Genomic DNA, 27,045 nt, shown 5'->3' with positions numbered 1-27,045 from the left:
ATTTTAGAGCCATTCTCAGGAAAAGGTCTCCTTTAAAAAGTAACAGTTTCCTCTGTCTCTCCCCCCCCCCCTTTGAGAACAGGTGTTTTTAAAAATAAGAGTGTGGTGATATTTTTCATAGCTGATGTAGAGAAGACATTAAAATGGTTTCCTCTTTTTTTCTGATTTGGAGATAACAGGATAGTAGCTCATATCTGATGTACTTCGGGGACCCTGGTGTCTAGAAGAGACAAAAAGGAAGCTTGTCTCTATAACCTGAATGTTATGGACCAGAACAGAAAATAGACACAACCCACATGTCACTTAACATGAACTACAGAGATGGTGATAGGACCAGAAATGGAAACAATGGTCAGAGCAGTCTGGTGATTGTCAGTCCTGGGCTTCTCACTCAGTGCTTTCCATGGATTGTTACACATTTGTATCAGGCCTGAAAACCAGGCCAATGCTTGTTTCCAAGTCTGATAAGTTGGAGAGTTTTGTCAGGCAGTTTACCTTACAACTCAAAGCTTAAGGCATCAAGTACTTTAGGAAAGCAAGTTAGAAACTGAAGTTTGTATCTTTTTGCCCCAAATAGAGTTGGGTTTTCAGAGGTCGTGAAGGGGGCTGTGTCTAAGCACAGGAAGTGAAAAGAAGCAGTAAGGCAGTTACTCAGATACTTAATGTCAAAACTCTCAGCACCTCTGCCTCAATTAGTGAGGTAACTGAAGCAAAAAATGAACATATGGGCGATTCCACAGGCGATTCCGGGAATATCTGGCTCAAGTTCTCAGCTCCTGAGGAGCAGTGGCCCGGAGGAAACTGTAGGGGATGGCAGAGCACTGACTCCATGTGGAGTGGTTTGTGTGTTGAGCAGTGGGGGGGGGGCAGGGGCATGCTTACAAGGACACAGGTCCTCATCACTAAGCCAATTTCAGTGCCTCATCTTAAAATGGAGATGAAGGGGCTGGGGAGATGGCTTAGTGAATAATAGCACTTGCTGTAAAAGCACATGCAAGCCAAACATACCTGTTCTATAACCCCAGCATTGAAAGGGGGGCCAGTATCTAACTGGCCAACCAGGCTCATGATGATGAGTTTTGTGTTTAGTAAGAAACCCTGTCTCAAACAATAAAATGGTGTTCAATAGAGGAAGACACTTGATGTCCTCCTTGGACCTCTGCATGCACCTACTGGCAGCACACACACACACACACACACACACACACACACACACACAATCAGTCCAGCTTTGGCCTTAAGCAGGTTGTCACTCTGCTCCTCAGCTGGGAGTTTTGAGCTTTACTCAAGACTATTTTCTAGTCCCCTGCCAGTGACCTTGGTGGCCACTTGGATTGCACATTTTAGGACTAGGCCTGCCCTCTTTGCCTCCATCCTTAGTGCAGAAACTGCACAAATTGGGCTGGAGAAGTCTGAAATCTGCCTGTGATTTCAATAAATGAAATGAATGAAAATGACAGGCCAGGAACCATCCACAGAGCGGAACAGGCAAGCGCCACATGTTGTGTCTGAAAACGATTATGCATCTTTCATAATCTCTAGAGATGGTTCTAAGGAGGCTTGGAATACGCTGCTTATGACAGCTCAGTAGTGTTCTTTGGCATGTAAGTTTGTGGAGCGTAGCATCTGGGAGTGCCTGATTACCTGGGCTGGGTGCTGTGCTCACTGATACTCTGAGAAGGCCAGCCAATTACTTTGGGATCTGCAGGTAACCCTCTCCTGCTTCAGTGCAAAGCCACTTTGGAGTGGGTCAGAACCTAAGGGATGGTGCTAGAGGGATGGTGTTGAATTCGGCAAAAAAAAAAAAAAAAAAAAAAAAAAAAAAAAAAAAAAGGAGGCTAAGCACATTGAGAAGATCACTAGGATGGCTCTGTGCCAGTTTCCCGAGGGGGGCGGTTGGGGTGGTGAGGAGGCAGGAGAAATCATATTCTGGTGGTAAGGTAGAGGTATCCATGGATGTGAGTCCAACCCTGCTGGACTACTCCCAAGGCTAAGAAACACCATGCCCTGTTTCTCATCTGCATCTCCTACTCTTCCCATATGGAGGAGAGTCCTGGCCTCAGCACTCTCCGGGAGGGTGTCTACTGAACTCCAGGGCTAGCCCACCAGTAAACCCCAGCAGTTCCATTATGCAACGTGTCTTTTCTGAAGTGCAGAATGGAGGAAAGCAGCAGAGGAGCCACAGCAAGGGAGAGAGACATGAGAAGCTGGGTAATTAGGGGCTTTAGTTCTCTCTGAATACTGGAAGTTTTTGAAACGCTTCCAGATTTCCTTTATGGGAGAGGAATGAAATGTCCACAAGGAGGAGGGCCTCTCTCCCCAGGCCCTCCCCCCCCCCCCAGCACACTTCTTTTGTCCTGAGCTCAGTACCTGGGATTTTACGGCATGTGGTGAAAAATGGTATGGTCTGAATACATTCGGAAAATTTGCCTGACAGTGGGGTTAGAACTGAAAATGGGCAAAGCGAAAGAAAATGGAGAAAACAGAACTTCTGCACACAGATCAGGATCATATAATTTACCAAGACGTATCATGTTGTTGTTTTCTGAGGCGTGAAAGCTAATTTAGAAAGGACAGAGAGGCGCACTGGGGTTGGCAGGAGTGACCATATCCCCTTGTTTCTGTTCCTGCAGATGGGGTGTGGGCATCAGAAATCCCCAGGCCAGTGGAACCAGGGCCCCCCACATGTCCCCATATTAGTGACAACATCCGCCAGCAAGATACCAAGAAATGAGTTTTCAATGAAGGACACTAATCCCAGAGAGGCAGATTTTAAAATTCTGGTTTAGTTATAAAAAGTGAAACATTTATCGGGAGTTTTTACTTATGGTGGTATGGGATTTTGATGCGTGCTAACGCTTCCAGTGTCCTTTTCTGGTTTCCTTCCTTTGGGACACTTTTGTAACAATGAACAGAGCCTCTCCCACCTGCACTGAGCTCACCATCCAGTGATTGAGGCAGGTGCTGTCAGACACCCACAGATATGCCCAGCAGAAAGGGTGTGAGGGGCAAGAGCAGGGTCTGATGGGCTAGGGATTCAGGGAGAAGCTTTAGCTCATGTCTAGAGTATGGGCAGCAGTGATAGGCCAGTGGGACCAGTGATGTTGGAAAATGGTGCTGGCCAGAGGCTGAGGAGTACAATGACTGTTATATACAGGTAGACAGGACAAAAAGGAAATGGCCAAGGTGGACAGGTGGGCTTCTGTTTGTCCTTTAATTCTTCCTGTGGTATTGTAATGGGTCAGCAAGTGGCACCGGGCTCCAGCCTGGTGGTAGAGGAAGGGCTGGAAGCAGCTGTTTCTCCAGGACTGAACAGTTGCTGCCTAACCCTGGGTGTCCACTGCCTTGTAAGTGCCATAAAGCCCAGACACTCCTGCTCTGCTCATCTTAAATCACCCAGGACTCCAAGTCCAGCAGTTGTTCATGTCAGCTGCTTAGCCTCTGTTGTGCTTTTGCAAGTGCGGGATTGTATCACGTAGGCCCTTGACAGCCATCACTACTGCCGCTAAACTGACCTAAGAACTGGGAACAGTTGGGTCAAATGTTTGTTTTTCAGACAGAGACCAGAGCAGCACTTGATAGGAAGTTGGTTGCAAGGTTATTTTCCTTTTGACTCTTGCTTTTAAGCCCAGGAGGAAGTCTGACACAGGACGGGGGAGGGTACTCCCAAGTCTCCATGTGACTTCGTACTCTTCGGCAGTTAATTCCGAGGTTACAGATTTCTCATATCACACATCATTTGCTTTGTGGGAGTCTGCACTTGAGCCAAGAAGCAATGATTATTTTTTGAATAAGTACTTTTTCTTTTTTATTAACTTGTTTACATAGAGCTGAGAGCACAGCGGCTCTTGGGGCCAGACAGCTGGCTTCATCTGCTTTGTCGCAGCCTCCCTATGTTCTCACCTGGTCTCACAAAGCTGTGAGTGGCAGCTTCACCCCCAGCTAGTGGTGTCCTTGACACACTGGTCACAGACAGCCATGGTTCCAGAGTGTCATAGCAGCATCTGGCAGACACCAAGATTCTTGGATTCACCTCCTCAGTTTCAACTATAGAGACTTGGGGAAGATTTAAAGAAAACTAAACCCAAACCCATGGTCTACCAGGCACTTTAAAATTGTTTGATTAATAGAGAACCATGGGGTGGAGCTCCCCTTCTGATGTATACAGCACGTCTGTGTTTAGTGTCTTGGGTGATAGGTCTATAAATAAATGCTTTGTTGACCTACTTTACAGAGGTTGGGAATCTAGGTCCTGGGTTTGAGTCGAGCTTTCGGAAGCTGGGTCTGTTGGACCCAGTGTTCCGGGGTTCCTGTGTGGTCTCTGATGCACTGCAGGGTGTGGGGGCCCTCTGGATGAGCTTGTTCACACCCTGCTAGTCTGCTGCCTTAAGGATTCCAGCATCATTCAGGGATGGCCCAGGTTTCAGACACCAGACCTATTGCTGGCTGAAGTCTTTGCAGACCCAGGGAAAGGAGAAAGTGATGACAGGATGGGGGTGGTGGTGGCCTCAGGGAAGCATTTTGCATGGGCGATCCCATTAATCCTTCAGCATGTCCTGCTGCAATTTTCTCTATACTGAAGGGAAGCAAACAAGCCCAGAATTGTAAAGCAGTTGGCCTAGGGACACACAGCCGGGAAGAGGTGGATGTGGTCCAGATGGGGGGCTATGGTAGTTCTTTTCGGTTTTGGATTCTTTTTGTTTGTTTGTTTGTTTTTGTTTTTTAATTTTCCTTCTCATTTCTCTTTCCACCAGGGTGTACCTACCTACCTGTCCATCTCATGGCCAGTGCAGTTACTTGGAGCCACATACAAGGGCATCTTTGTTTGTGGCTCTTGGACACAGGTGGATACTCTCTAAAGAGTCTTCCAGAGCTTCATTGTCCTATTTGGTCCTGGACCTCTACTTTTGACTTGTGCATATTTATAAAAATCTATATCCACTCCGGGGAACCCTGTGGTCTGTTCTGGGCTTTCCCATCTTGTGACAGACAAGGCAAGAGACAGTGTCCTTCCTGGGCTGACTCTCAAGTGCATCATCGTTCTCAGTCGTGTGGGAATTGGACTGATGATAGTGAACATGGTGATGATGAGGACAATGGCAGTAACAACAAGGACAACAGTTGAGCATCATGCTGTGGCTGGAGGGGGAATGTTAACAACTCACAGATACTTGAGGAATGAGTGGTTAAAGTAAAGCCAGCATAACTCCTCTGTTGTTCTTTGCATCCAATCCTTTAGCTTGGTCATCCCTAGGTTCAGGCAGTCCTTCTGCCTCATCTCTATCCCCTGTTTACCTGGTCTGATGAGGACAGCAAGGAGTGCATATATTTAAGTGCAAGGAGGGAAATGTGCAAGGAGGGAAATTGATGGCCACGGGTGTGTTCCAGCCTGTTTCTCTTTGCCCAACCTCTGTTGCTTAGAGTTCATCATTTCTTTACTGCTATTGTAATTTGCAAGAGAAACACTTGATTTGTCTGAGTGAGCCCCGAAACCAGATGGAGCTGTGCAAGTGTGAGGCAAGGTGTCCCAAGCTCCACCCACAGTCACTCCTGGAAACTGATTGATGTGGGATGTGCATGTCTCCATGCTCAATGGAGAAGAGGGCCAGCTGGGGCTTCTGCTGTGTCTAGATTTGCCTTCTGCTGTGCTGTGATTTTGGTTTTTTAAAGAGTGGGCTCTGTTTCCCTTCCTTCTTTACTACAGAGTGGTCACACTTCACCTGTCCTATTGTAAATGGTCAGGAGCTGGTGATTTTGCCCTCGGCATTGGACCTGCCACTGCCTACCAGGCTTCCCTCCTTGTTACCCCAACAGTATATTTAATTTCGAAATGATGTTCAAATTTAAATCTTCTAAACATGGACTCTTGTATTTGTCATACAGGATCCTGTAATTCCCCACCCCCACCCACCCCGTACAGCTTCTCACATTTCAGAGCTCTTCAGTGGACACACTTGCTTGGGTCTTGCCACATCTGGTAAGGGATGGTCTTCTGGGGACAGGTTGTGCGTGCCACATCCAGCTTCACCCAAAGAAATCCCACTGAAGTGTTTCAGGAGGCTCTCCCAACGCAAGGGTTAACCAGACTCTTAGTTTGCTTATCTTTGAAAATAAAACAATATTTAAAAGTATTCAGATCAGGGAGGCCATCTGGTGGGGAGCTCACAGCTGCTCCCCTCTCAATTGTACCGCCTCTAATTTATTCATTCCAGGGCTCTGCTGTACATTTGTGAGATCATTATTCGCATTCTGTGCTCAACGTGTGAATTCTGTTCTATGAGAAACCAGAGAAGGACATCTGGGCAGGCCACATCCGCGCTATTCACAACCTTCCCTCCTCTCCCCTGAGTCTGTCACAGTGGGCAGGAAGGGACTAGGGACCCCAAGGTGTACAAACACCCTGTTTCTTTGGGGGTTTCTTTCTCCTTCTCCTTCCCTGGGCACATCTTTCGTTTATTTCCCCTGTCGTGTTAGGGGGAAATTGTTGGAGGGTGACTGTGATGCCACAGCTTAACTGTTTTGTACTCCAGCCACACAACAGCCAAAACCATCCTTGCCTGAAAGTGTGTTGCTTTCCCTGGTAGTTAAGGTTTGGTGCTGCACATGCTGGAAACCTCACAGACAGGCAAGAAGAATAATAACTAGTCCTCAAACACCTGAATTCTTGAGAACATTGAGCCCATTTGGCAACACAAAGAAGAGGATGAGGACCTCAATGATGGCAGAGTTTGTCTGCGGTCACATGACTATTTAAAAGTTGTGGCTGGTGTCCAGTGCAGATTCTTGGGTCCTTAGACTCACCATCCTCAGGTCCATGTTCTCTCCTGTCTCTGTAAGTCACACCACACAGGAAGAATATGACATTAAATTCACAGTTGAGTTACCTGTACATTGGGTATAGTGGTTCTACCTGTCTCTGATATTATCAAAACATTGAAACCCAAGCATTCATATTAATCCTAGGCTGGTGTATCCACACAGGTCAGTGTGCACTGTTACTCTTGTTACCAAGCCACAAATGCCCTGTTCTGGATCATTCCTAGGAACTCAGTGAAGCGTATTGGAGCTTTCTTCTGTCACTAAGGCAGGAGTATTTACTGTGCACCCACCCAGTGTGAGGCCCGTGCTCTTTGGGGCTGAGCATCTCTGGCCCTGTGCTTGTTGTGTGCAGCTCATAGTCTGGCCTGGCTGCCTTGCCTAAGCAGTCTCATATACAGGCTGGCCAATCAGGTGTTAGCTGACATGCCATTCATATCTGTTCGAAGCAGCTTCATTGAGTGGTAAAAGTGAAAGTTTGCAGCCAAACAGACCAGTGGTCCTCTCATCATTGTCTGTCATTCTGCTCAGGAGCAACCTATAAAAACCACACTTTGTGCTTTGCTTCAGAGCCAGCCCAGCTACTGTGTGGCTCTGGGTATGTGTTTAACCCTTCTGGGCCTCAGTTTCCCACATGTACTTTGAGGATCTGCATGCTGACCTTGGAGAGTTAAGAATGGTTGTATGTGGCCTCCCACACAAGCTGACTGTACCAGTATTCATTTCTTTCTTTCACTGTCTCTGGGGTCCTTGACAACCCTGAGTCTACATGCTCCCCTGGGAGTTCTGTCCAAAGGTCACACACGGCTATTTTGGTGGCCAGGCTCCAAAGCAAAGCACAAAGCTTGGATTCTGTAGGTTACATCTGAGTGGACACATGCAGTGTCCTGATTATTTGAATTACCACTGGAAATAATAAAATGAGCACTTTAAAATAGTCCCCGACACAGATATCTGGGCTCAGAAAAAGAAAATTGTCTGTTATGTCACATAGACCTTCAGAGTCCTTTGTGGAAGTGGAAATCACCAGGGGACAGCTGCAGTGTGAACATGCTTGAAGTCTCTTGCCCACTATGCGTCTGTGGAGCAAACCTGAGTATGTCCTGATTGTTGGTGAGACAGGGCATCTGGCTGGGTTCAGCCTGATCAGAGCTGGAGCAGATGGACAGACCCACCCACCCACCTGTCCCTGCTGTCATGGTCTGTGGGGCTAGGCTTTGTCACTGTTGTTAGAGTGTCTCCAGCCCCTAAGCCAAGGTGTGCCTTTTGCAGATTGCCCGGCACCAGGTGAGTTTGGGCGCTCTTCCTATAATGGGGTGAACAAGTCTAGGCAGACAAGGTGATCATGCTTCTGGAGTCCCTGGCTGGAGTCTTTGTTCTGGTGTTAGCTGACTGCTCCTGAGCTCTGGGCTGTGTGGTCTTCATATTCATAGCCCAAGAAAATGCAGGCTTTGAGCATGGTGATGTGGCTGATACCTTATGATAGGCAGATGGGGCTGGGGTGGGAAGGGTGGGCTGCTACCAGGAGAAAACCCACAGTGGCCCTTTCAGAATGACTGACCGGCTTCTCCAGAAGCTGACAAAGCAAGGCCTGTGCTGGCTTTTAACTTTTGCTGAAAACTAGTGGCCAAGAAGCAGCAAAAGGCAGAGGTGATAAAGGCAGGTTTTTGTTAAAGAGAGATTAACTTCAGATTCTATGATGGAAAGTGTTAAAGCTGACAGTGGCAGTCCCCAGCCCATGGCTTCCATATGGGAAAGCTACGGGCCAGAGAGAGGCCACCATATAAAGATGTTTGCCTGGTTTGGGAGATGGAGGGTGTTCTGCTCAGGACCATCCCCACCCAGTAGCTCTCTGCTGGGTGGGTACATATTTTAGACTTTCAAGTTTCAAAAACACATCCTCGAGGGCATTCCTACATGTGGCCAGTCTCATGGAACCTGGCCTGTCACCTGCAGGAGTGAGAAGGGACTTGCCCAGGTGGGCTCCTGGACCTCCCTACTTTGAAAGATCAGATGTGTGATGTGTCCAGGCCTGCCTCTTCTCCCTTCTTCAGCCAGAACCAGGAACAGCCTTCTTGGCTTCTTGTGGCTCCTTCTCCTTGCAGGACGCATGGCACCAGACCAGCCTGTGTTCCCTGACCCCTCCTCTCTCTCCAGGTGTGAACCTGTAGCCCATCTGCTTCCAATGTTTCTGGATGAGCTGCTGGACCACTTGAGGCTAAACTAGATGATGGGCTGAAGTCAGGGTAGCCCTCTGTGGAGGTACAGATGGTAAAGGTCGATGGGCCAGGCCCTTGATTCTTTTACCCTGTCTCTTATGAGCTACATGTTCTTGGGAAGCAAAGAACCATGTTGCCCCCCATTTCCTCTTTAGAAGGCAGGACTGGATAGGCAGGTGCCTATAGGCTTCTCCTGCCTGGTTGATAACTCTGAAGTGCACGGGTTCACCTGGGCTCTGACTATGCCCATTATCATCTTTAAGATATGTACGGGGCTCCTGCTGCAAATGGTCCTTTAGGAAAAGTTCTTAGGGGGGTCTCTGTTGGAACAATCTTCTGGTTTTCTCCAAACACTTAGGGACAGGCATGATTCTGGAAATTAGGCTGCCACCTGCCTCTTTGGAATTTGTAACCCCACATGTGATGCTGACGGTGAACTTGGACATCTAGGCATAGGATTATAAGTATGCGGAGAGCAGGTGGTACTGGAGTGAGGGCTTGAGGCTCTGTGTAGTCGCGCAAAGACTGTGTTTTACTTACAGAAATTTGCAGGTCAGGTAAAAACTCCTGGGGTATGTATGATATATGCTTGGGGCCAGTCAGGAAGAGCCTGCTGATCACGGTCAGCGAATACTTGCAGACAAAGCACTGATAAGAGGCTCCAGGCACCAGGAAAGATGAAATTTGGCAAGGAACTTCTCAGGGTCAGATTACAGCAAGGGCTTTCTAGGGGAAGAGGATACAGGAATAAATGACAATAACCCAACAGAAGTTGGATGGAGGGGCTGTCAATCCTGTAGGGGAGTGGGGTCAGTTGTCCAGATAACTGAAACAAAATAGCTGTGTCTATCATGAACACACATTTGCCAGAAGCTAGTGTGGTTTGTGGGTTGCTTCTGGTGCTGGGGGAAGAGGCTTTCGGAACAAGGGCCGATCTGTGATTAGCTGCATCCCTGGTGAGCTGCTTTGTCTTGTGTTGCCCCTTCCCAAGCTTTAATCACACACATGCACTGTGCAGCTCATCACACAGTTGTTGCAGCTGGCCTTTGTAGCTCCGATGGATCACAACATGTAGCAGAGGATACTGGTTAGCTTTTCCTGCATAATGAGAGACTTAGAACAGAGTTTCTGGAGGAGTGGCTGGGACACATAGGTTCCAGCTCTTCTGTGTTGACCTGGACTCTGCTTCACGTGTCTGACATCCTTCTAATGACTCAGCCATGTTCTTCTCATGATGATAGCAAAGATGCCAGTGGGATGAATAGGCACAGCCTGTGCTTTTTCACCTGAGCTTAAGACTAGCATGTGGTTTCTTCTGCCTCATTCTGTTGGCCAAAGCAGGTCACCTGACTCAAGCTGAAGGTTGAGGAAATAGTCTCCTCCTTTATTGTAAAGTGCAAACAATGACAAGAGTGTGGCTATAGGGAGGAATAATGCATAGGGCCCGGTAATGCAATTTATGAATACTAATTAGAATTAATGCTACTGTGAGCCAGCATTATGTGCATGCAATAGTCACTAATGTTTATTGTTTATGCTGGGTCACCTTCATAAGTATGTTATATGTGTTAGCTCATTTGATGCTTATGGCAATGGTAGGCTATAGGTCCTTGGATTCTTCTCACTTCTTATTCAAGAAAACAGAGGAGAGAGGTTTAATATCTTGTCAAGGTCAAACCCAAGCAATTTGACCACAACATTCAGGTTCTTAACTCCAGAGCTGTGGGTGATTTATGCCTGCCCACATACCATTTGAGGATGCAAAGGCTCAAAAAAGTCACTTGTCTGAGGTCTCTTGGTAGACAAGAGCTTGGAATCCTTACTCACCTGACCACTATGTGCTGTCTACAATGCTAGAGGACGCTGGATGTCAAGGTGAGGAGCAACTCTGTTCTGTCACTTGACTGTAAAACTTCAGGTATAAGATATGGCTTAACTGGTCGAGCACTTACTGTACAAGCTTAAGACCCTGTGCTTACTTATACCCATAACATCCATGTGAAGGGTCTCTGGGCCTTGTAAGCCAGCCAGTCTAGCTAAATTGGAGGGCTCCAGGGTCATGGAGAGATGCTATCTTAGGAGATGATGAGGAGAGCAATTGATGATGACATCTGTTGCCAACTTCTTGCCTCTGTATGCATGTGCATGTGTGCTCTCATATTCGTGTACACATACACACACACACACACACACACACACACACACACACACACACACTGGGGGTGGGGGAGGGAGGAAGAGAGGGAGGGAGGGAGGGAGAGAGACTACTTATTTGTACAGAACTCTGTTGTCTGTTAGCTTTCTTTTTGGTTTTGGCAGTCTCTTTGTATCTTTGAGCTGACTCAAAAATTCCTTCCTCCACTTACTGACTAATATTCCTGGATTTTCATATGCAAATCCCAAAGAGAGACACCAGCATTTAGACATACTAACCGGAAGAAGGGTTTGTGTTTTAGTAAAGGTTAATTAAGACCCATCGAAAATTTCCCCTTAAAGCATATAAGTAGAATCATGTAATTAGCTGTTTTCCCCTTTTTCCCCCCTGAGGGCAGACATGAATGTTTCGGCTAAATGAAGCTATTTATTGAAGTCCATCCAGATCTCCTTTGAAGTTTCATACATCTTTCTTCTGCTCTATCAGCTTCTAGCTACAATAATTTAATAAGTTTTTCCTAGGGTGAAATTGGATGCCCTTTATCGATCTTTCACTAAGGGGCATTCAATTACTTAATCTAAAGTGGTATTTCTGGGTCTCTCAATTACAATTTTGTTATAAATGGTTTGCTAATGATGCCTGGGTTACATAGGTTAATAGGGGGCATCCAAGCAAAGGCTGGGTAATTGAATGCGTTCTATTTGGGGACCAGTTATCTGATCTCTCACAGTGGCACTGGGTTCCCACAGTTTTGGTCTGCATCCACAGGGCACAGCATGGAGTTCTGGCTGGGAGGGGACAGAACTGTAATGTATCCCTCAGTACCTTGGTTTACTACATGAATGAGAGCACCAAGGGTCCTGCCTAACCTGAGCCGGCTGGCACCGAGCACAGGCATTCCAGCCAGGTGAAGTGCAGGATGCATTACCTGTTTCTAAAGGAAGAACACCCGAGTGTTAAGGTTTTGAGTGGCTGTCCCTGGGATCACCTGTAGTATATGGGGAAACAGTTAAGGGGAATGATAGCAATCCATTCTCCTTCTAGAACAGTCACATGAATATGAATTGGCTTCTTACACACACACACACACACACACACACACACACACACACACACCACTGAGCTGTGTTATTTAATAGCTACACCCTGGGAAAGAGTATGTAGCATGCCTCTCTTTATGCACTTGGACCAATATCACCCCTGATTCTAGTCTTCAAGGCTTTATAGGATCTAATCTCTACCTTCCTCCCCATGTGGTTGATACCTCCTCCAAGCCAGCACCAGTCCCTAAGGATCTATCCACAGGTAGTTCTCAGGGGTTTTGATTTCCCCCAGAGCTCTCTCCTCCTTTGCTTCCTCCATCTCCATGGACCTGGGCTTCCTCCTGTCCAGCAGGCTTTGGTCAGTGGCACGTCTGAAGTCACTTACTCTCTGCTCAATGTGCTTTGGATTCCTTCCTCTAAGACAGGCTCCCCCTGGGGGAGATTGTGTCCTCAAAGGGACCTTGGCCTATGTTTGGACCTGGTTTTGTTTGCCCTCTCTCAGTACCTAGTAGTGGAGGCTAGGGATGATGCTAAACATCTTGAACTTCCTACATAGTGCAGGGGCAGCCTGTGCTGTGAGGAATTATCCAGCCCAGGCCTTGCACGGTGGCACTGAACAGTGGCTTCTAATGGTATTACTGTTTGGGACATTTGGGGCTCTTATTGCCACCTGAGGTTGTCTTGCGCACTGTGACTTCTTCATGGCTTGGTGCCCCTGCTGCACCTCTGGCCAAGGTGGAGTAAAAGCCAGCTCAGGTGGGGGGAGACAACTGTCATGGTCCCCTCTGTACCTTTCTTGTCCACCCAGGGAATGGCTCGTCCAGAGACAATGAAGGTTCACATCCTGCACTTAGGGCACCAGTGATCCCATTACCTGGTCACGGGATGGGTCTTAATAACTTTATGGAGATGTATTTCATGTATAATAGAGTGTCTGTATGGTTTTGGTAAAAAAAAAAAAAAAAAAAAAAAACAAAATAAAACAACCACAAAAAAAAATCCTTGTAAAAATAAGACAGTTTCATATATTTTCCTTGAAGAAGACTCGCTGTCCCTTCCTCCAGAAGTGTTACCAATACCAACCACTCCTTCAATTTTGTGACATTCAAGGTCCACACCAGATGCCTGGCTTCTGAGGGCCCATTCCCAAGAGACTGCTCCACCTTGCATCACAGTCATGGGTGTGGGGTTCCCAGCACCCACACCTGGAGCCTGAATTGACCACAGAAGCTACGGTTCCCAGGGTTTCCCGAGCAGCTTCAGTAAGTTCCGGGAGGAATGCATTGCTCTCCAGGAAGTGCACCAGTAGCAGTCTATCAGGAGAATGTGGACCAGGGCTGGGCAGCAGGAACACAGCCAGTCAGGCACAGGGAAGTCCTCATGTTTCCCATCTTTGGCTACCTCTGTGTGCTCATTAATCCTGAAGCCCTCAGGTCCCGGTGATTCTGAGTTTGGGCAGAGGTCTCAGGACATGGAGAGATTTATTACATCATCTGTCACCAGGGATTTTGGTTTCCTCTTCTTCATCCTACTTGAGAGTTTAAGTTTCTAATCAAGGCTTGGGTTATTTGAAGACCAGCCCCATCCTGAAGCTCCTAGTGGCTCCTAGCACCTCTAAGTGTTCACCTTGTTAATGTAAACTTGGGTGTGATTGGAAGGGGCTGCTCCTATACTCAACAAGCTGTGTGTCAGGGAGCTGAGGCTAAATACCAGCTATGCATGTCTGTGTACATGCCCCTACATGCTACATCTCATATTGACTTCTGGTTCCCACCCTAGGATGTGCCCAACACACACTCAGCCTTCAGAAAGTGTGAACTGAACTAGTGAATGAATTAATAAATGAAAAGAGAACACTGCATTAGAGTGTTTTGAGAGTACTCTCCCTGGTTCTTTAATGAGTAAGAAACCGGTTTTGGAGTGGTTTGCCTAGCTAGGAAGAGGACCACTGAGCATGCTGGAGCCTGTCCTCTGTCCCATCCACCCCCACTAAGATTATCAGCTTCCCCCATTCCAGATGTTTGTTTACTTTCCTTGAAATAAGATAGCTTAGCTCTTGGTTAGAAGTGTTTTGCAGTCTGTGGGATCCTGAGGATGTACATTCTTGTTCTGTGGCTTTAAAGGCCATGTTTGTTTGTTGTTTTTTTTTTCTTTTTTCTTTCTTAAAAACAAACAAACAAAAGCCTAACAATCCAACAGTAAGACAGAAAGAAGGGTGTGAACACCCTCTCACTGAGTCCCTGCTTGGAGCCTCATTTTTAACCCTGTCTTGGCCTTGTCTTTGACAAATGAAAAAAAAAATGTTTTCTTGGCCTCGGGTGGAGTTTCCAAGTAGGGACCTTGCCCTTTTGTTTCTTTCATTTGGAAGAATAGTTTGTAGCAAGTAATGGGTCAGGGGTGATGGAGCAAGCTGGAAGCAGAGGCTCCTGTTCTGCCAGCTGCCCTAAGGGAGGAGACCAGCTTGGTCCCAGGGCATCTCCTCCCACTCTCAAGTCTGTTCCTCCAGCTGTCCCAGGCTCTGCCTGACTCCAGCCCCTTAGACTAGCACTTCTCAGTGTGGCCTCTTGGTTACAGTGATAATTCCTTGGCCAATATGGTGTGTGTGTGTGTGTGTGTGTGTGTGTGTGTGTGTACAGTGTGTCTGTGTGCGAATGTGTGTGTGTAGTGTGCTCCTGTGTGAGTGTGTGTGTGTGTGTGTGTGTGTGTGTGTGTGTGTAGTGTACTCCTGTGTGTGTACAGTGTGTCTGTGTGTGAGTGAATTTGGAGCACATGCCCGCCATGGTGTGTATGTGGTCAGGTGACCTCACATGTCAGTCCTTGCCTTTCACCTTGTTTGAGGAAGTCTCTCTTGTTCACTGCTGCATATACCGGGCTAGCTAGTCTCCTAACTTCTGGCAATGTTCCTGCCTCTGCCTCTCATTTCCCACAAATGTGAGATGAGGTGTCTGTCTTTTCTGTGGGTTCCAGGGATCTGAACTTAGGTTGTCATGCTTGTATAGCAAGTGAGTTATCCATTTAGCCATCCTCCAGCCCTATACAATGCAACTTTTGTTTATTATATTCCCGGCTGTGGAATCACAAAGGCTCATTTTCATATTAAATATCCACAGAGTACTGCTGTAGTGAACTGTATAGAATCCGTCCTCCTCTCCTCCCCTCCCTTCCCCTCCCCTCCCCTCTCCTCTAAACATTTAAGCACAGACACTGGCAGCATGCAGGACACTCTGTGGGTGGAGGAAACACCACTTTGTGCCAATGTATTTCAAGAAAACATGGGCTTTGGATCCAAGTGACATGAAGGTTTCTACTGTAGGGTTGTGACCCTTCATATCTCTAGCCAATATGTAGAGTCTGTAATGAAGGCTTGGTTAATGCCACTTCTCTGGGGACAGAGGATTGTTTGGGAAGAGAGTTCACCACCCTTGGGTAATTAAGGAAAAAGAATGTGCTTAGGTCTCCCATTCGGGAGTGCATATTACATGCTTTTAGAACTCAGGGGCAATTAAAGACCGCAATGTGGCCAGTGATGATGCTGTTATCCATGTCTCATACATTTCCTGGGTCACTAAACAGATACCAGGCCTATGCAAACTCTTCACACACATTAATTAATTTCATGTCTTAAAAAGGGTTACAAGGAAATACTAATTTTATTGGTGAGGAGGTGAGAATTCAGAGAGGTTGAATAGCTTAAGGTCACACAGCCAGTGGGGGTGGGGTGGGGAGGGTGGGGGGTAGGGTGGGGGTGGGGAGCATTTATGGCAGCTAGAAATCAAGTCAGGCTCTTTCATTATTTCATCTATTGCTCCTTTAATGACATCTCCAAGGAAGTGTCATTTGGGAAGAAAATACACTTTAGAACCATGGCATTATGTTAATGGATTTTTAAGAATTGTGCCTTCCCTGGATGATGAAAGTGAAAAATGACTTCAGGGTCTGAAGTGTTACATGACTTGGGGGAATTCTGTATATTGGACTTAATTGCTTAATAACTTAAAGTCAGATGGGTTTTTTTTTTATTTTTTTTAATATGATACACTTGACTGAAGAAGAGGGTTGTTCCATTGTTGCTAAATTTTCATTAACTTTTGCTTCTTTAGCTGTAGTGGAGAGACTAGAGAAGCCGTGAGGAGACAGCCTGCCTCCCTCTGCTCTCCTCCCTCCCCCTTCCCATCCCCTCCTCACCATGCTTCACATCTATCATTGAGGTAAAAATGGTATTTTGATTCATTTCTCAAATTGGAAATCACTGATGGTCTTGGATCTCTCTCTCTCTCTCTGTCTCTCTCAACTTGACAAAAGCTACAGTTATGTGGGAAAAAGAAACCTCAATTGAAAAAACTCCATCAGATTGGCCTGTAGGCATGTTTTAGAGCAGTTTCTTGCTTAATGAATGACCTGCATGGTCCAGCTCACTGTGGGTGGTGCTATCCCTGGGCTCTTGGTCCTGGATTGTGTAAGAAAGCAGACTGAGTAAGCCATGGAGAGCAAGCCAGTGGGCAGGGTTTCTCCATGGCCTCTGCTTCAGTTCCTGCCTCCAGCCTGCTGCCTTTAGCTCCTGCCCTGACTTCTTTCGATGATGGACTGTGATGTGGAAGAAAAAGATGTGATAATCCTCTCTACCGCAAGCTGCTTAAACCTAACTAAGAATCTGACTGGGCATGGATCTGACTACAGTTACACAATCTTGAGATACTGGGCTGTCATAGCTCAGATGTGTAAAGGTCCTGGAGGGTTTATCGGTCATTTAAAGTGTAGTGTTTGGGGTCATATTTGGTGACAGAGAATGAACCCTAAATTCAAGCACAAACACCCCAAACGTCTCCATTTACCTTGTACAGTCTGTGCCTTGTTTATGTGTGGTTGAAATGGGGAGCTAACCGTCTGCTCTTCTCTGGGAAGCAACTCCTATATTATCACAGTTACCACATAATATAACAGACTTAACCTTTCTTTGTGTTTAGGTCACCTGCCATTCCTAAGAACCTGCCCTCCCAGGAAGAGGAAACATTCTGGAGGATGCCAGACTGCCGGCCAATGAGGATCCCATGATGTCTTCTAATCTCCAGTGTGGCTCCATGCTCTCCACGGATGCCACGCCACCTTTCTTTGGTGCCATGGGAAAAACCTGAAGTTCTAGCAGAACTGCTTCCACACCTGCGGTTGCCTCAGTGTTGCATGGCTGGTGCAGAACAGACGATTGGAATTGGCTTTTTGGGGGGGGGTTGTCCTTCATGTTTGAACCAAAGAATGCACCTCCTTCGATAGTGTGCTGGTGTCTGCTCTGCTTCGCATTTATTTCCATTGCTTGTGCCTTCTCACCATCTTCTGTCACCACAGGATACCCTTAAAGTTTTCCCAGCAGACTCCTTGAGGGCTGGTCCATGGCTCCCTAAGCCCGGCTGCCCAAGGGCTCTACCATGAGGCACTGCATCGATTGCTGCATACAGTTGTTTCCTGAAGACACACACAAACAGCAAGTTGCCTGCCAAGGAGGTCCCCATCACAGTCATCAGGTGTGCCCCACTTGCAAAGGAGAAAACAAAATTCTGTTTCGTGTAGACAGTAGGCAGATGAACTTGCTTGCTGTTCTCGAAGTGAGGACGGAGGGCAATGAGAACTGGGGTGGGTTTCTGCGCTTCAAGAAGGGGAAGCGATGTAGCCTGGTGTTTGGATTGATAATCATGACCTTGGTGATGGCTTCTTATCTCCTTTCTGGGGCTCACCAGGAGCTTCTAATTTCATCTCCTTTCCATTACGGGGGTTTCCCCAGCAACCCCAGCTTGATGGACAGTGAGAACCCAAGTGACATGAAAGAGCATCACTACCAACCTTCTATAAATAATATCTCCTATGTGAAGGACTATCCAAGCATTAAACTAATTATCGACAGCATCGCTGCCAGGATTGAGTTTACAACCAGGCAGCTCCCTGACTTACAAGATCTCAAGAGGCAAGAGTTGCACGTGAGTAACCTCATGTCATTCTTGATGGTTGGCTTTTAAAGGACGACTGCTTCCATGTTTGGGGGCACAGGTGGAATGTGACACACACTTCCTAGATGTCTTACAGCAAAGATAATTTGGCAGCCTCTGGGATGAGATAGCGCTGTGTGATTATGTTGGGAATTTGCTGTCCCGAATGTCTCTATTAGAGATGGTCAATGACTATCTCTTCTCATCATTGCATTTGGGGACTTCTTGCCTAGAATGGGGTCATAGTGGTTGAAGTTGCTTTTGGAGATCATCATCATTTAGTATTTTTAAAAATGTTTAATTTTGTCGTGTGTGTGTGTGTGTGTGTGTGTGTGTGTGTGTGTGTGTGTGTGCTTGCCTGTGTAGGTGTATGTGAGGGCAGGTGCCCTTGGAGGCCAGAGTAGAAGTTGAATCCCCTGGAGCTGGAGTTATAGGGGGTTATGAGCTGGGAACTGAGCTCTGATCTTCTGACAGAGCAGTATACACTAACTGCTCAACCACTTGTCCAGCTCCACCATTTAGATTTGCTTAGTTTTGTTTTTGAGATAAGGTCTCTCTGTCCTGGAACTCTCTGTGTAGATCATGCTGTCCTTGAAATCGCAAAGACCCACCTGCCTCTGTCTCCTGAGTGCTGGGATTACAGGTGTGGGTCACCCCTCCTCCTAGCTTAGAATATGATTTTGCTAATGGTTTTCCCTCATTGAGTCTGTCTCCTTCTTTCTTTGATTGCAGATGTTTTCTGTAATCCCCCATAAATTCCTTCCGAACAGCAAGAGCCCCTGTTGGTATGAGGAATTCTCTGGGAGGAACACCACTGACCCCTACTTGACAAATTCCTACGTGCTCTATTCCAAGCGGTTCCGCTCCACCTTTGATGCCCTACGAAAAGTCTTCTGGGGTCACCTGTCACATGTGCATGGCAAACACTTCCGCCTGCGCTGCCTGCCACACTTCTATATCATTGGGCAGCCCAAGTGTGGAACTACTGACCTTTATGACCGCCTTCGGCTGCATCCAGAAGTGAAATTCTCGGCCATAAAGGAGCCCCATTGGTGGACTCGGAAGCGCTTTGGTGAGTGTTGGGTCTTATTTTCTCTTAGTCATTCTATGGATGCATGTTATGGTTGGTGGGTGTGAGATTCCATGGAGGAAGGCAGGGTGAGGTTGGAGAGAAGATGTGTTGAGATTCAGTGACACGGCCCTTGTCAGTAGACAGTTTCATTAATCTGTCTTGTGGTATAATGACAAAGTGCCAGTGTTTGGGTAATTTAAAAGGAAAGAAATGTATTGGGTTCATGATTCTAGGGGCTAAAGATTCCAAAAAGCATGTTGCCAATGTCCCATTGAGAGGCCGTTAGCTATATTGCAAGGTGGTAGAGAAAGGAAAAGATGACTAGTCATATGCAGCAGAGGCCAAGTTCATAGTGGGGCCTGGTTTTACAATAAACCACTTTCTCAGGAGCAAAGTCACTCCAAGAGAACAGCACTAAACTTTCCAGGTAGAGCTTCCATAAGCTAATCAATCCTCTTCCACTATACTCTGCTTTTTAAAGGGTTCCATTTCCCTCAGCATCCCACGCTGAGTACCAGCCTTCCAAGCTTCCAGCACATGAGCCTCTGGGGGACACACTCAAACCACAGCAGTGTTTTACAGGCAAAGACCCAGATAGTGAACACTGGTTGAGTGCTAGCTGTGTGCAGGGCAAGGGGGCAGGTACAGAATGGGAACTTGGTGCTGTTGCTGCTGCTGCTGCTGCTGTTGTTGTTGTTGTTGGTGGTGGTGGTGTGTGTGTGTGTGTGTTACTGAGGGTTACATTACACACCTAGCTCTTTTAGTTGTCCTGAAGAACTTTAACATGCAAACCTTGCAGGGATCAATATATGCCAGGAACTAGGGTGTCTGGCAGCTCTGGACTGCTTTACTGAAGCCACCACACCTGGAGGAGACTCAGCTTGTGTCCTCAGCTGTCTATCTACCTCTTGTGTTTGAAATGCAGTGGGGATACATATCACCACCAGTCAATAAGTTTGACTGTGGGCCCCGCCTGCTCTGCCACTCCTTGTAGGCTGGGTTCTGCTCCACCCAGCCCCAGACACCCTGTGGCCCTTGGTCACTGTTTCCCGTCCATAACCTTTTCCTTCTGCCAGGAGACGTTTGGTCACTGAAGCTAATGGGTGATACATGGCCTGTTGTCTGCCAAAGTCTGGGCAGGCCATGAGGGTAGTTTCCATATAAAGGGACCCAGCACTAGAAGAGAATTGTAGACGTTTTCTTAGACTAACTTTTCCCGACAAATGTTTGATTTCCTCCTTTTGTTGTTCACTCAGGAGTGGTTTAACAGTAGCTGTCGAGTGGTCAAAATCTCTTCCTAATGCATTTGATGCTTTTGTGAATGAACACATACTCTCCTACCATAGTCCATGTCCTTCCTAAAGAGATCCAGCCTCCCCCTGGCAGGAAGGAGGGAAAGACAGGGCGTGCCTCAGATGCTAATATTCTGTATCACCTTGGATTTCTTGTTATTTTGGCCAGAACTGTTTTCTTCCTACTTTGCAGTAACTTTGGTGTCTGTGGTGGCTGGGCAGTGTATGTTTTCAAATGGTTACAAGCTATTTTAAGGCGGGGAGCAAATTTCAGATGTGTGTTGCTGATGCCAGAGTCTGTATCCATCCAGGGCACTATCAGTTCACTCTACTGTTTGGACAAGTAGCAGGGTGCTTCATAGAATGCATCCATATTAGAGCAGCTGTTGGGTCCCAAAGGGCACTGAAGAAAGAGGCGCTATGAAGGTGACAGGATGCCATTTCCTTGCTACTTACCTTTTGTCTTTCTTCATATTTGGCACCCCACTCAAAACCTAGGTACCACTGCTGTGCATCTGCTTTAATCTCTCTTGGTGAATATGTTCATCAGTTCTCAACTCTAGCCCTCCACGTATCCCTTTGTCTACCTCTTGAGTGGGCGTGGCCTTTAATAAGTGGCTACTGCCCAGCAGTGGTGGTGTCTTTCACCTTGTGAGGCATGTGTGTACCAAAGCAAGTGGGCAGTTGACAGAGCTCTCCATCCCACACCCATGTACCTCCTCTGGAAGCTTGCCTGCATCAAGCCTTTTGCTGCTAAAGTTCGGCCCCTTTGGCCTTTTCCTCCCTCTCTGGTCATGCTCCAGGAGGCCACCACACTATTAGTGGCAATGTTGTCTTCAGTAACTCAACTTGTTTGTTGTTGTTGTTGTTGCTTTTGTTTTTTGAGACAGGGTTTCTCTGTGTGTAGCCCTAGCTATCCTGGAAATCTCTTTGTATGCCAGGCTGACCTCAAATTCATAGACATCTGCATGCCTTTGCCTCCCTGAGTACTAGGATTGAAGGCATGTGCCACCACTGTCCAGCCAGTAACTCACTTCTTGGTTCCTGTAGGAATTGTCCGCCTGAGGGATGGACTGCGAGACCGCTACCCTGTGGAAGATTACCTGGACCTCTTTGACTTGGCTGCACACCAGATTCACCAAGGACTGCAGGCTGCCTCTGCAGAGGAGCAGAGCAAGATGAACAAAATCATCATTGGTAGGTATAGCTTCGTGCAGCTTCAGGGCAGCTGGTGGGAGCAACCTCCTTGGGGTCCTGGTTCATGTTCTGGACCCAGTTCTGCCTCATCTGCAGAGCATTTGCAGGTGCGTCCCTTCATCACCCGGCTGTCACTCTTACCCCAGGTAAAACAATTACACCATGTGTACTATTACTATAAAGCAGAAGCGTTTAATCAGCTTGCTTATTCTGTGCAGACTCAAGGATGGCTGCAATGGCTTTTTAAGCAACTTGCCATTTTTTTTTCCTTAATTTGAGCAGGGGTGCTTTGCTTCTTTCCATAGTGCCCTGATAAGGGTTAGCCTTCTGATGAGTCACTGACTGAACGGGAGGACTGTGGGAAGGGGACACCATCTCCTTTGGTCTCAGCAGAGCTCTGCACACTCTCTGGGATGAGTTGCTGTGTAACCCATGAGCAGTCAAACTGAAGTCGTTTGAGTGGCATGTGCTCAGGATATGGAGGCAGGAGAATCTTGAGTTTGAGGCTTGCCTGGGTTCTTTAGTAAGACCCTGTCTCAACAAAGCAAAACCAAGTGAAGCCATGGAAGATGAAACAAACTGAGACTGCTTGATTTAAAACTTTGCAAGAGTGTTTTATTGAAAATAAAAAAAAGTTTCTATTTAGATGTATACATTTTGATACATACACATAATGAAATGATTATTGTAGCTTATCAAATTAGCATATCTGTCTTCTCACAGTTCCCTCCCTTCATCCTTTGCCTTCTTTCAAATGGGGAGAGTACCTGAAGCCACCCTCCCCCATTCACAAATGATGGCACACAGTGGGGCATTGCCACCTCCAGCTCTGTCTCTGTGCTTTAGATGCTAGACTCATTTCATCTGACAGAACTCTTTTCATCAGATTTAGCTTGGGATGAGGTGTTTATCTCCAACGCCTTCTGAAAAGGAGAAATTGAATCATACATTTCACTTAAATTGGTTCCCCTAGGCAATGATCTATTTTGTGTTCCTGGATCCATTACATTTTGATTCTCTAAATCAAATGAATCTCTGGATGAGCAGGATAGCTTGTGACCAGCCACTTTCATGAGGCTGTCCCTGACTCTGTGAGCAGATTCTGGCATCTGCCAAAGCCTGGACTGATAGATGGATTGATTTTTTTTTTTTTAATTCATAAGTAAAATCTCCAGATCCACTGGGAATGTATTTTACCCGCACTCATACCTATAGTATGAATTGGCTGTTAGATTTTTTTTTTAACTCAGGGGTACAAACACCCCATTTAATAAGTCTAATTAATATTTTGCTGAGACTCCGATACCATATGCCTGGGAAATCTCAGGTTCTATGAAAGAGCTAAAAATATTCCTCCCAAAGCCAAGAAACAGTCTTAGAAAATGAATGTGAAAGGAAAGTCTTCGTTTGGGTTCCTAATTATAGTTACTGCTATATTTCAAAAAAGAACAAGAAATAAAAATACTACACTGATATTTACTCCAAGCCAGGTTTGGTGCTGTATCATATGATAGCCTCTTGGTGTGAGAGGCAGTGTGGAGAGGCAGAGACAAGCTGGCATCTGTCTCTGCCTATGTCACCAGCCAGCTCTATGCCAAGTCATCCCAGTCTACAGGTCTATGGGATGGGATTGCTGGACCAATGTGACTCAGCCCCTTTTCAACTCTTCTTCCCAAGGAAGGCAGGGGTCAAAGAGTCATGTCAGCTTGGGTGAGGGGTCAGAGGAGGCCCTCCCTCTCAGCAGCTTCTAGCAAGAGAGACACTTGAGGACTCAGGACTGAGGCAGTCAAGTTCTGTGGGGATGTGGATGCTGAAGGGCTCTGCTCTGCCTGCTGGGTGCCTTGTCCCTGTCCACTCATTCAGTATCTGGTGGCTTCTTGAACTTCTGATTTTCTCTTAGAAGAGATGGTCTATGCCTGTCTTGTTTCCCTCACTGGCCCTGTGTCAAGGACAATGAGGAACAAGAATTAGATGTCAAGTGAATGTGTTCTGGGTGGATGGAGGCTGGGTGGATGGACAGATGGGAAGATAGACCAATGCCTGCATGGTTCTAGAACCAGCTCTCCTTTGAGATCTGGCAGAATTTGTGCCAGTTTCAGGTTAGACACTCCATTTCATACTCCCTCCTTCATAGTGAGTAGATTTGCTAAAGATTTGACTTGTCTTTTCTCTCTTTCTTATGTTTTTAAAAATAAATAAAAGAAGCCTGAGATAGAAGTGTTCACCTGATACCATCACAGACCTTGCAGAAGAGTAGGGCCCATTGTCTTCACATATGACCATAATGCGCTTATAGGTCCTATGTCATCACACATGACCCTAATGTGCTTATAGGGCCTACTATCTGATTGTAATGTGCTTATCACTGACCAGGAAGATCCTTAACTCAGACTGTCCCTGAATGAGTGACATTGAAATGTGGCACGTGGTCCATGTCTAGAAACCAAGTGTAGAGCTGACTGGCTTGTTCATCCTGAAGAAATAGTCTGGGGATAGTGATGGCTATGGAAGGGTAGGCACCAGTATTCATCTCACTAGATTCCTAGAGTCCCCTTCTACATTTTTGCAGGCAGTCACAGAATATTACAAGATAAATGAAGCTGGGAAGATGGCTTATTTGCAAAGCACTCGTTACACAGTCATGAGGACCTAAGTTTGGATTTCCAGCACCCTTGGAGAAAGCTAGGCATGGTTGTGTGCTCCTGTAATCCCAGTGCTGGGAAGGCCCAGGCAGGAGCCAGAGTCAGGAGCATCCCTAGGCTGGCAATTGTCAAGCTCTGGGTTCAGTGAGACACAGAGCAATAGAGGGAGACATTCCTTGTTGACATCTGGTCTTCACAAACAGTTACATATACATGTGAACATAAGAGTACAAATGTCATATGACACACACACACCACACTCATACACAATAACAACAGCAGCAATAATAATAATTAGTTCAATTATCCAAGAGTCTCTGTTATTTACTTGCCTGTGTCTTGGCCTCATCTCTCGCCCCAAAGATATACTGACTATTAAAATATACTGACTATTTTTATGCTTGTGTCGGTGAACTCTGATTAAGTAGTGTTGGGCCCTGTTTATCCAGCCACTGAGAGTACTGGCTGGATAAAAAGCAAGAGGTGAGGTACAGGAAATAGGCAGCTGACCATGCGGGGAAGTGGGGCCTGAGGCTGAGACCCCCGGGGCTTCTGGCAAAGTCTCCCTCTCATTTGGTTCTATATTGTGCCCTGTGACCAACTGTCATGGTTCCAAGGAAAGGTAGATGTGAACTACATCCAACTTTCCACCGAGAGTCAGCTTCCCCAAATGACTCTTTTCTCTTCCTGACACATTTTTGAAGGAAAACCGTCTACTAGATTCCTCAGTGGGCCCTTAAAAATGCCACAGAGCTGTGAGCTGCCAGCAAAGCCAAATATTGTGAAATTGAAGTAGTGGGTGTTAGTAAAGGTTATATTTTGTTCACTCTGAAGGAGGAAGCTGGGGGTGAGGGTGGCAGCCTCAGAGGGGTGCCAGTTGTCCTTTCACAAGATTCCGAGTCCCATCTGCCAACAATGGCCCATAAGCTTGCTGGTCATGGCTATTTAGGAGGAAGACACAGGAGCCAGGCTTGGCCTCTGGCTCACAGTGGGAGCCCATACTCTAAGGCCTAGCATCTGCTCCCTGTTTGTTTGCAGGAGAGGCCAGCGCCTCTACAATGTGGGATAACAATGCCTGGACCTTCTTCTATGACAACAGCACAGACGGGGAGCCACCATTCCTGACCCAAGACTTCATTCATGCCTTTCAGCCCGAAGCCAAGCTCATTGTCATGCTCAGGGACCCTGTGGAGAGGTGAGTGGGGGTGCCATGCTTTGCATCCTTTGGGAAAAGAAAGGGATTTTTGGAGCACACTGTTTCTATCTCGTCACAGAGAAGATTTGCCTGTTTAAGAAAAATAATGAAGAGGCTTAACTTGCGACATTACTGCTGTTTCTTACATAAATGTTATTCTTAGGGCAATCCTTCCCTCATTTAAACAAATCCTGGCCTGTCTTCTCAGTAGTTTTGACTGGTTTGTGGGTGTTAGCCTCTGGTGGGTCTGGACCAAGGGACAGGAGATTCCAGTGCTGTTAGGGCTGGGGATACCCTTGGTGTCAGGTGTGTTGGGGTTTTCTGTGTACTCTGACTCCCAGAATTCCTTATGGCTTTGGTTGGTGGGTCCTTTTCCCCATGCAGCTCTGAATGTGTACCATCCATCCCCCCCTCCAGTTTCCCTGGAAACCAAAGTAGGGGGAAATGACTGACAGGTTGCTCTACCTCTGATAAGATCAAGGTTTGCCCAGGTCTGGATGGAGTGGAGCTTACACAGTTGATGAGACAGTACCAGGGTGGCAACGCTGTGTATGCTGTAGACTGTTAAGACCTTTCCATCACTTAGTCTGCTGTGCCCTCCAGACATTATCTTATTGGAACGAGGGGTTGCCACTCCAGATGGCCAGTCTAAGTCAGAACAGCTCAGCTTCCTATCTGGCGAGCAGCTGTCTTTTGTCCAAACCCTGTTCTCATTTATTCTCCTGTAAGCCATACAATCCAGTCTAATCATTTCAAACTATGATAGCCGCCACCTGATATTTAAAGGCAAGGCCTGCAGCCCTTTGTTGTCTTATTTTCTATGTTTTCCTATGTTTTGAATTATGATCCCTGCCCCAAATAAGATATACTAAAATCCTAAGTCCTGTAGCTTTATCTGGAAATTGGGTCTTTGCAGATGGATTAGGGAATTTACCATGTGAAGAGATTGAAGGTTGTGGCCACAAAACAAGGGATGCCAAGGATTGCTGTACTCCTTAAAAGCTGGGAGAGAGGCATGGAACCTGAAGCTAGCCTTGTTAACACCTACATTTTACAAATCTAGCTTCCTGAATGACAGACGAAGAACCTCCTGTCATGTGTGGCACTTTGTTACCACAGCCCTAGGAAATGCCCATCTGATTTCTTCCTCAGATGGCATGAGTTCCAGGCTCCCACGGTAACAATAGCTGTATTTATTGTAGAGGCGTTAAGGGAACGCATTGGAAACTATAAAGGAAACTGACCATGTAGGTAACTATTAGTTATGTTTTTCTGTGTATTCTTCCAGATTTCTCTCCTATCAGATACACATATGTGCCATGTGCACACATCTATGAGTACAGTTTTGTGAATATGCAATCTAGCCTTTAGCATGTCTGCCTGAGAGCACGTGCTTGCCCTCCCATTAGCTGAGCGGGGTTCCCAAATTCTCATGAGGC

The 27,045-nt window shown here is 46.6% G+C and overlaps 1 protein-coding gene across 1 annotated transcript in view; it reads left to right on the top strand.

The window, feature by feature from the left end:
* The first annotated feature begins 17,428 nt into the window (after positions 1–17,428).
* Positions 17,429–27,045, top strand: part of Chst15 (carbohydrate sulfotransferase 15) — a 32,552-nt gene continuing 22,935 nt past the window's right edge. Inside the window, exons 1-4 of the mRNA XM_051193184.1 lie at positions 17,429–18,199; positions 18,941–19,280; positions 21,623–21,769; positions 25,450–25,606. Of these exons, the coding sequence (XP_051049141.1) occupies positions 17,654–18,199; positions 18,941–19,280; positions 21,623–21,769; positions 25,450–25,606 (1,190 nt within the window). The 5' untranslated portion in view covers positions 17,429–17,653. The remainder of the gene's footprint in view (positions 18,200–18,940; positions 19,281–21,622; positions 21,770–25,449; positions 25,607–27,045) is intronic.

This window comes from Phodopus roborovskii, unplaced genomic scaffold (genome assembly GCF_943737965.1).
Source record: "Phodopus roborovskii unplaced genomic scaffold, PHOROB, whole genome shotgun sequence".
In the NCBI taxonomy this organism is placed as follows: Eukaryota; Metazoa; Chordata; class Mammalia; order Rodentia; family Cricetidae; genus Phodopus; species Phodopus roborovskii.
This window is presented reverse-complemented; position numbering and strand designations above follow the sequence as displayed.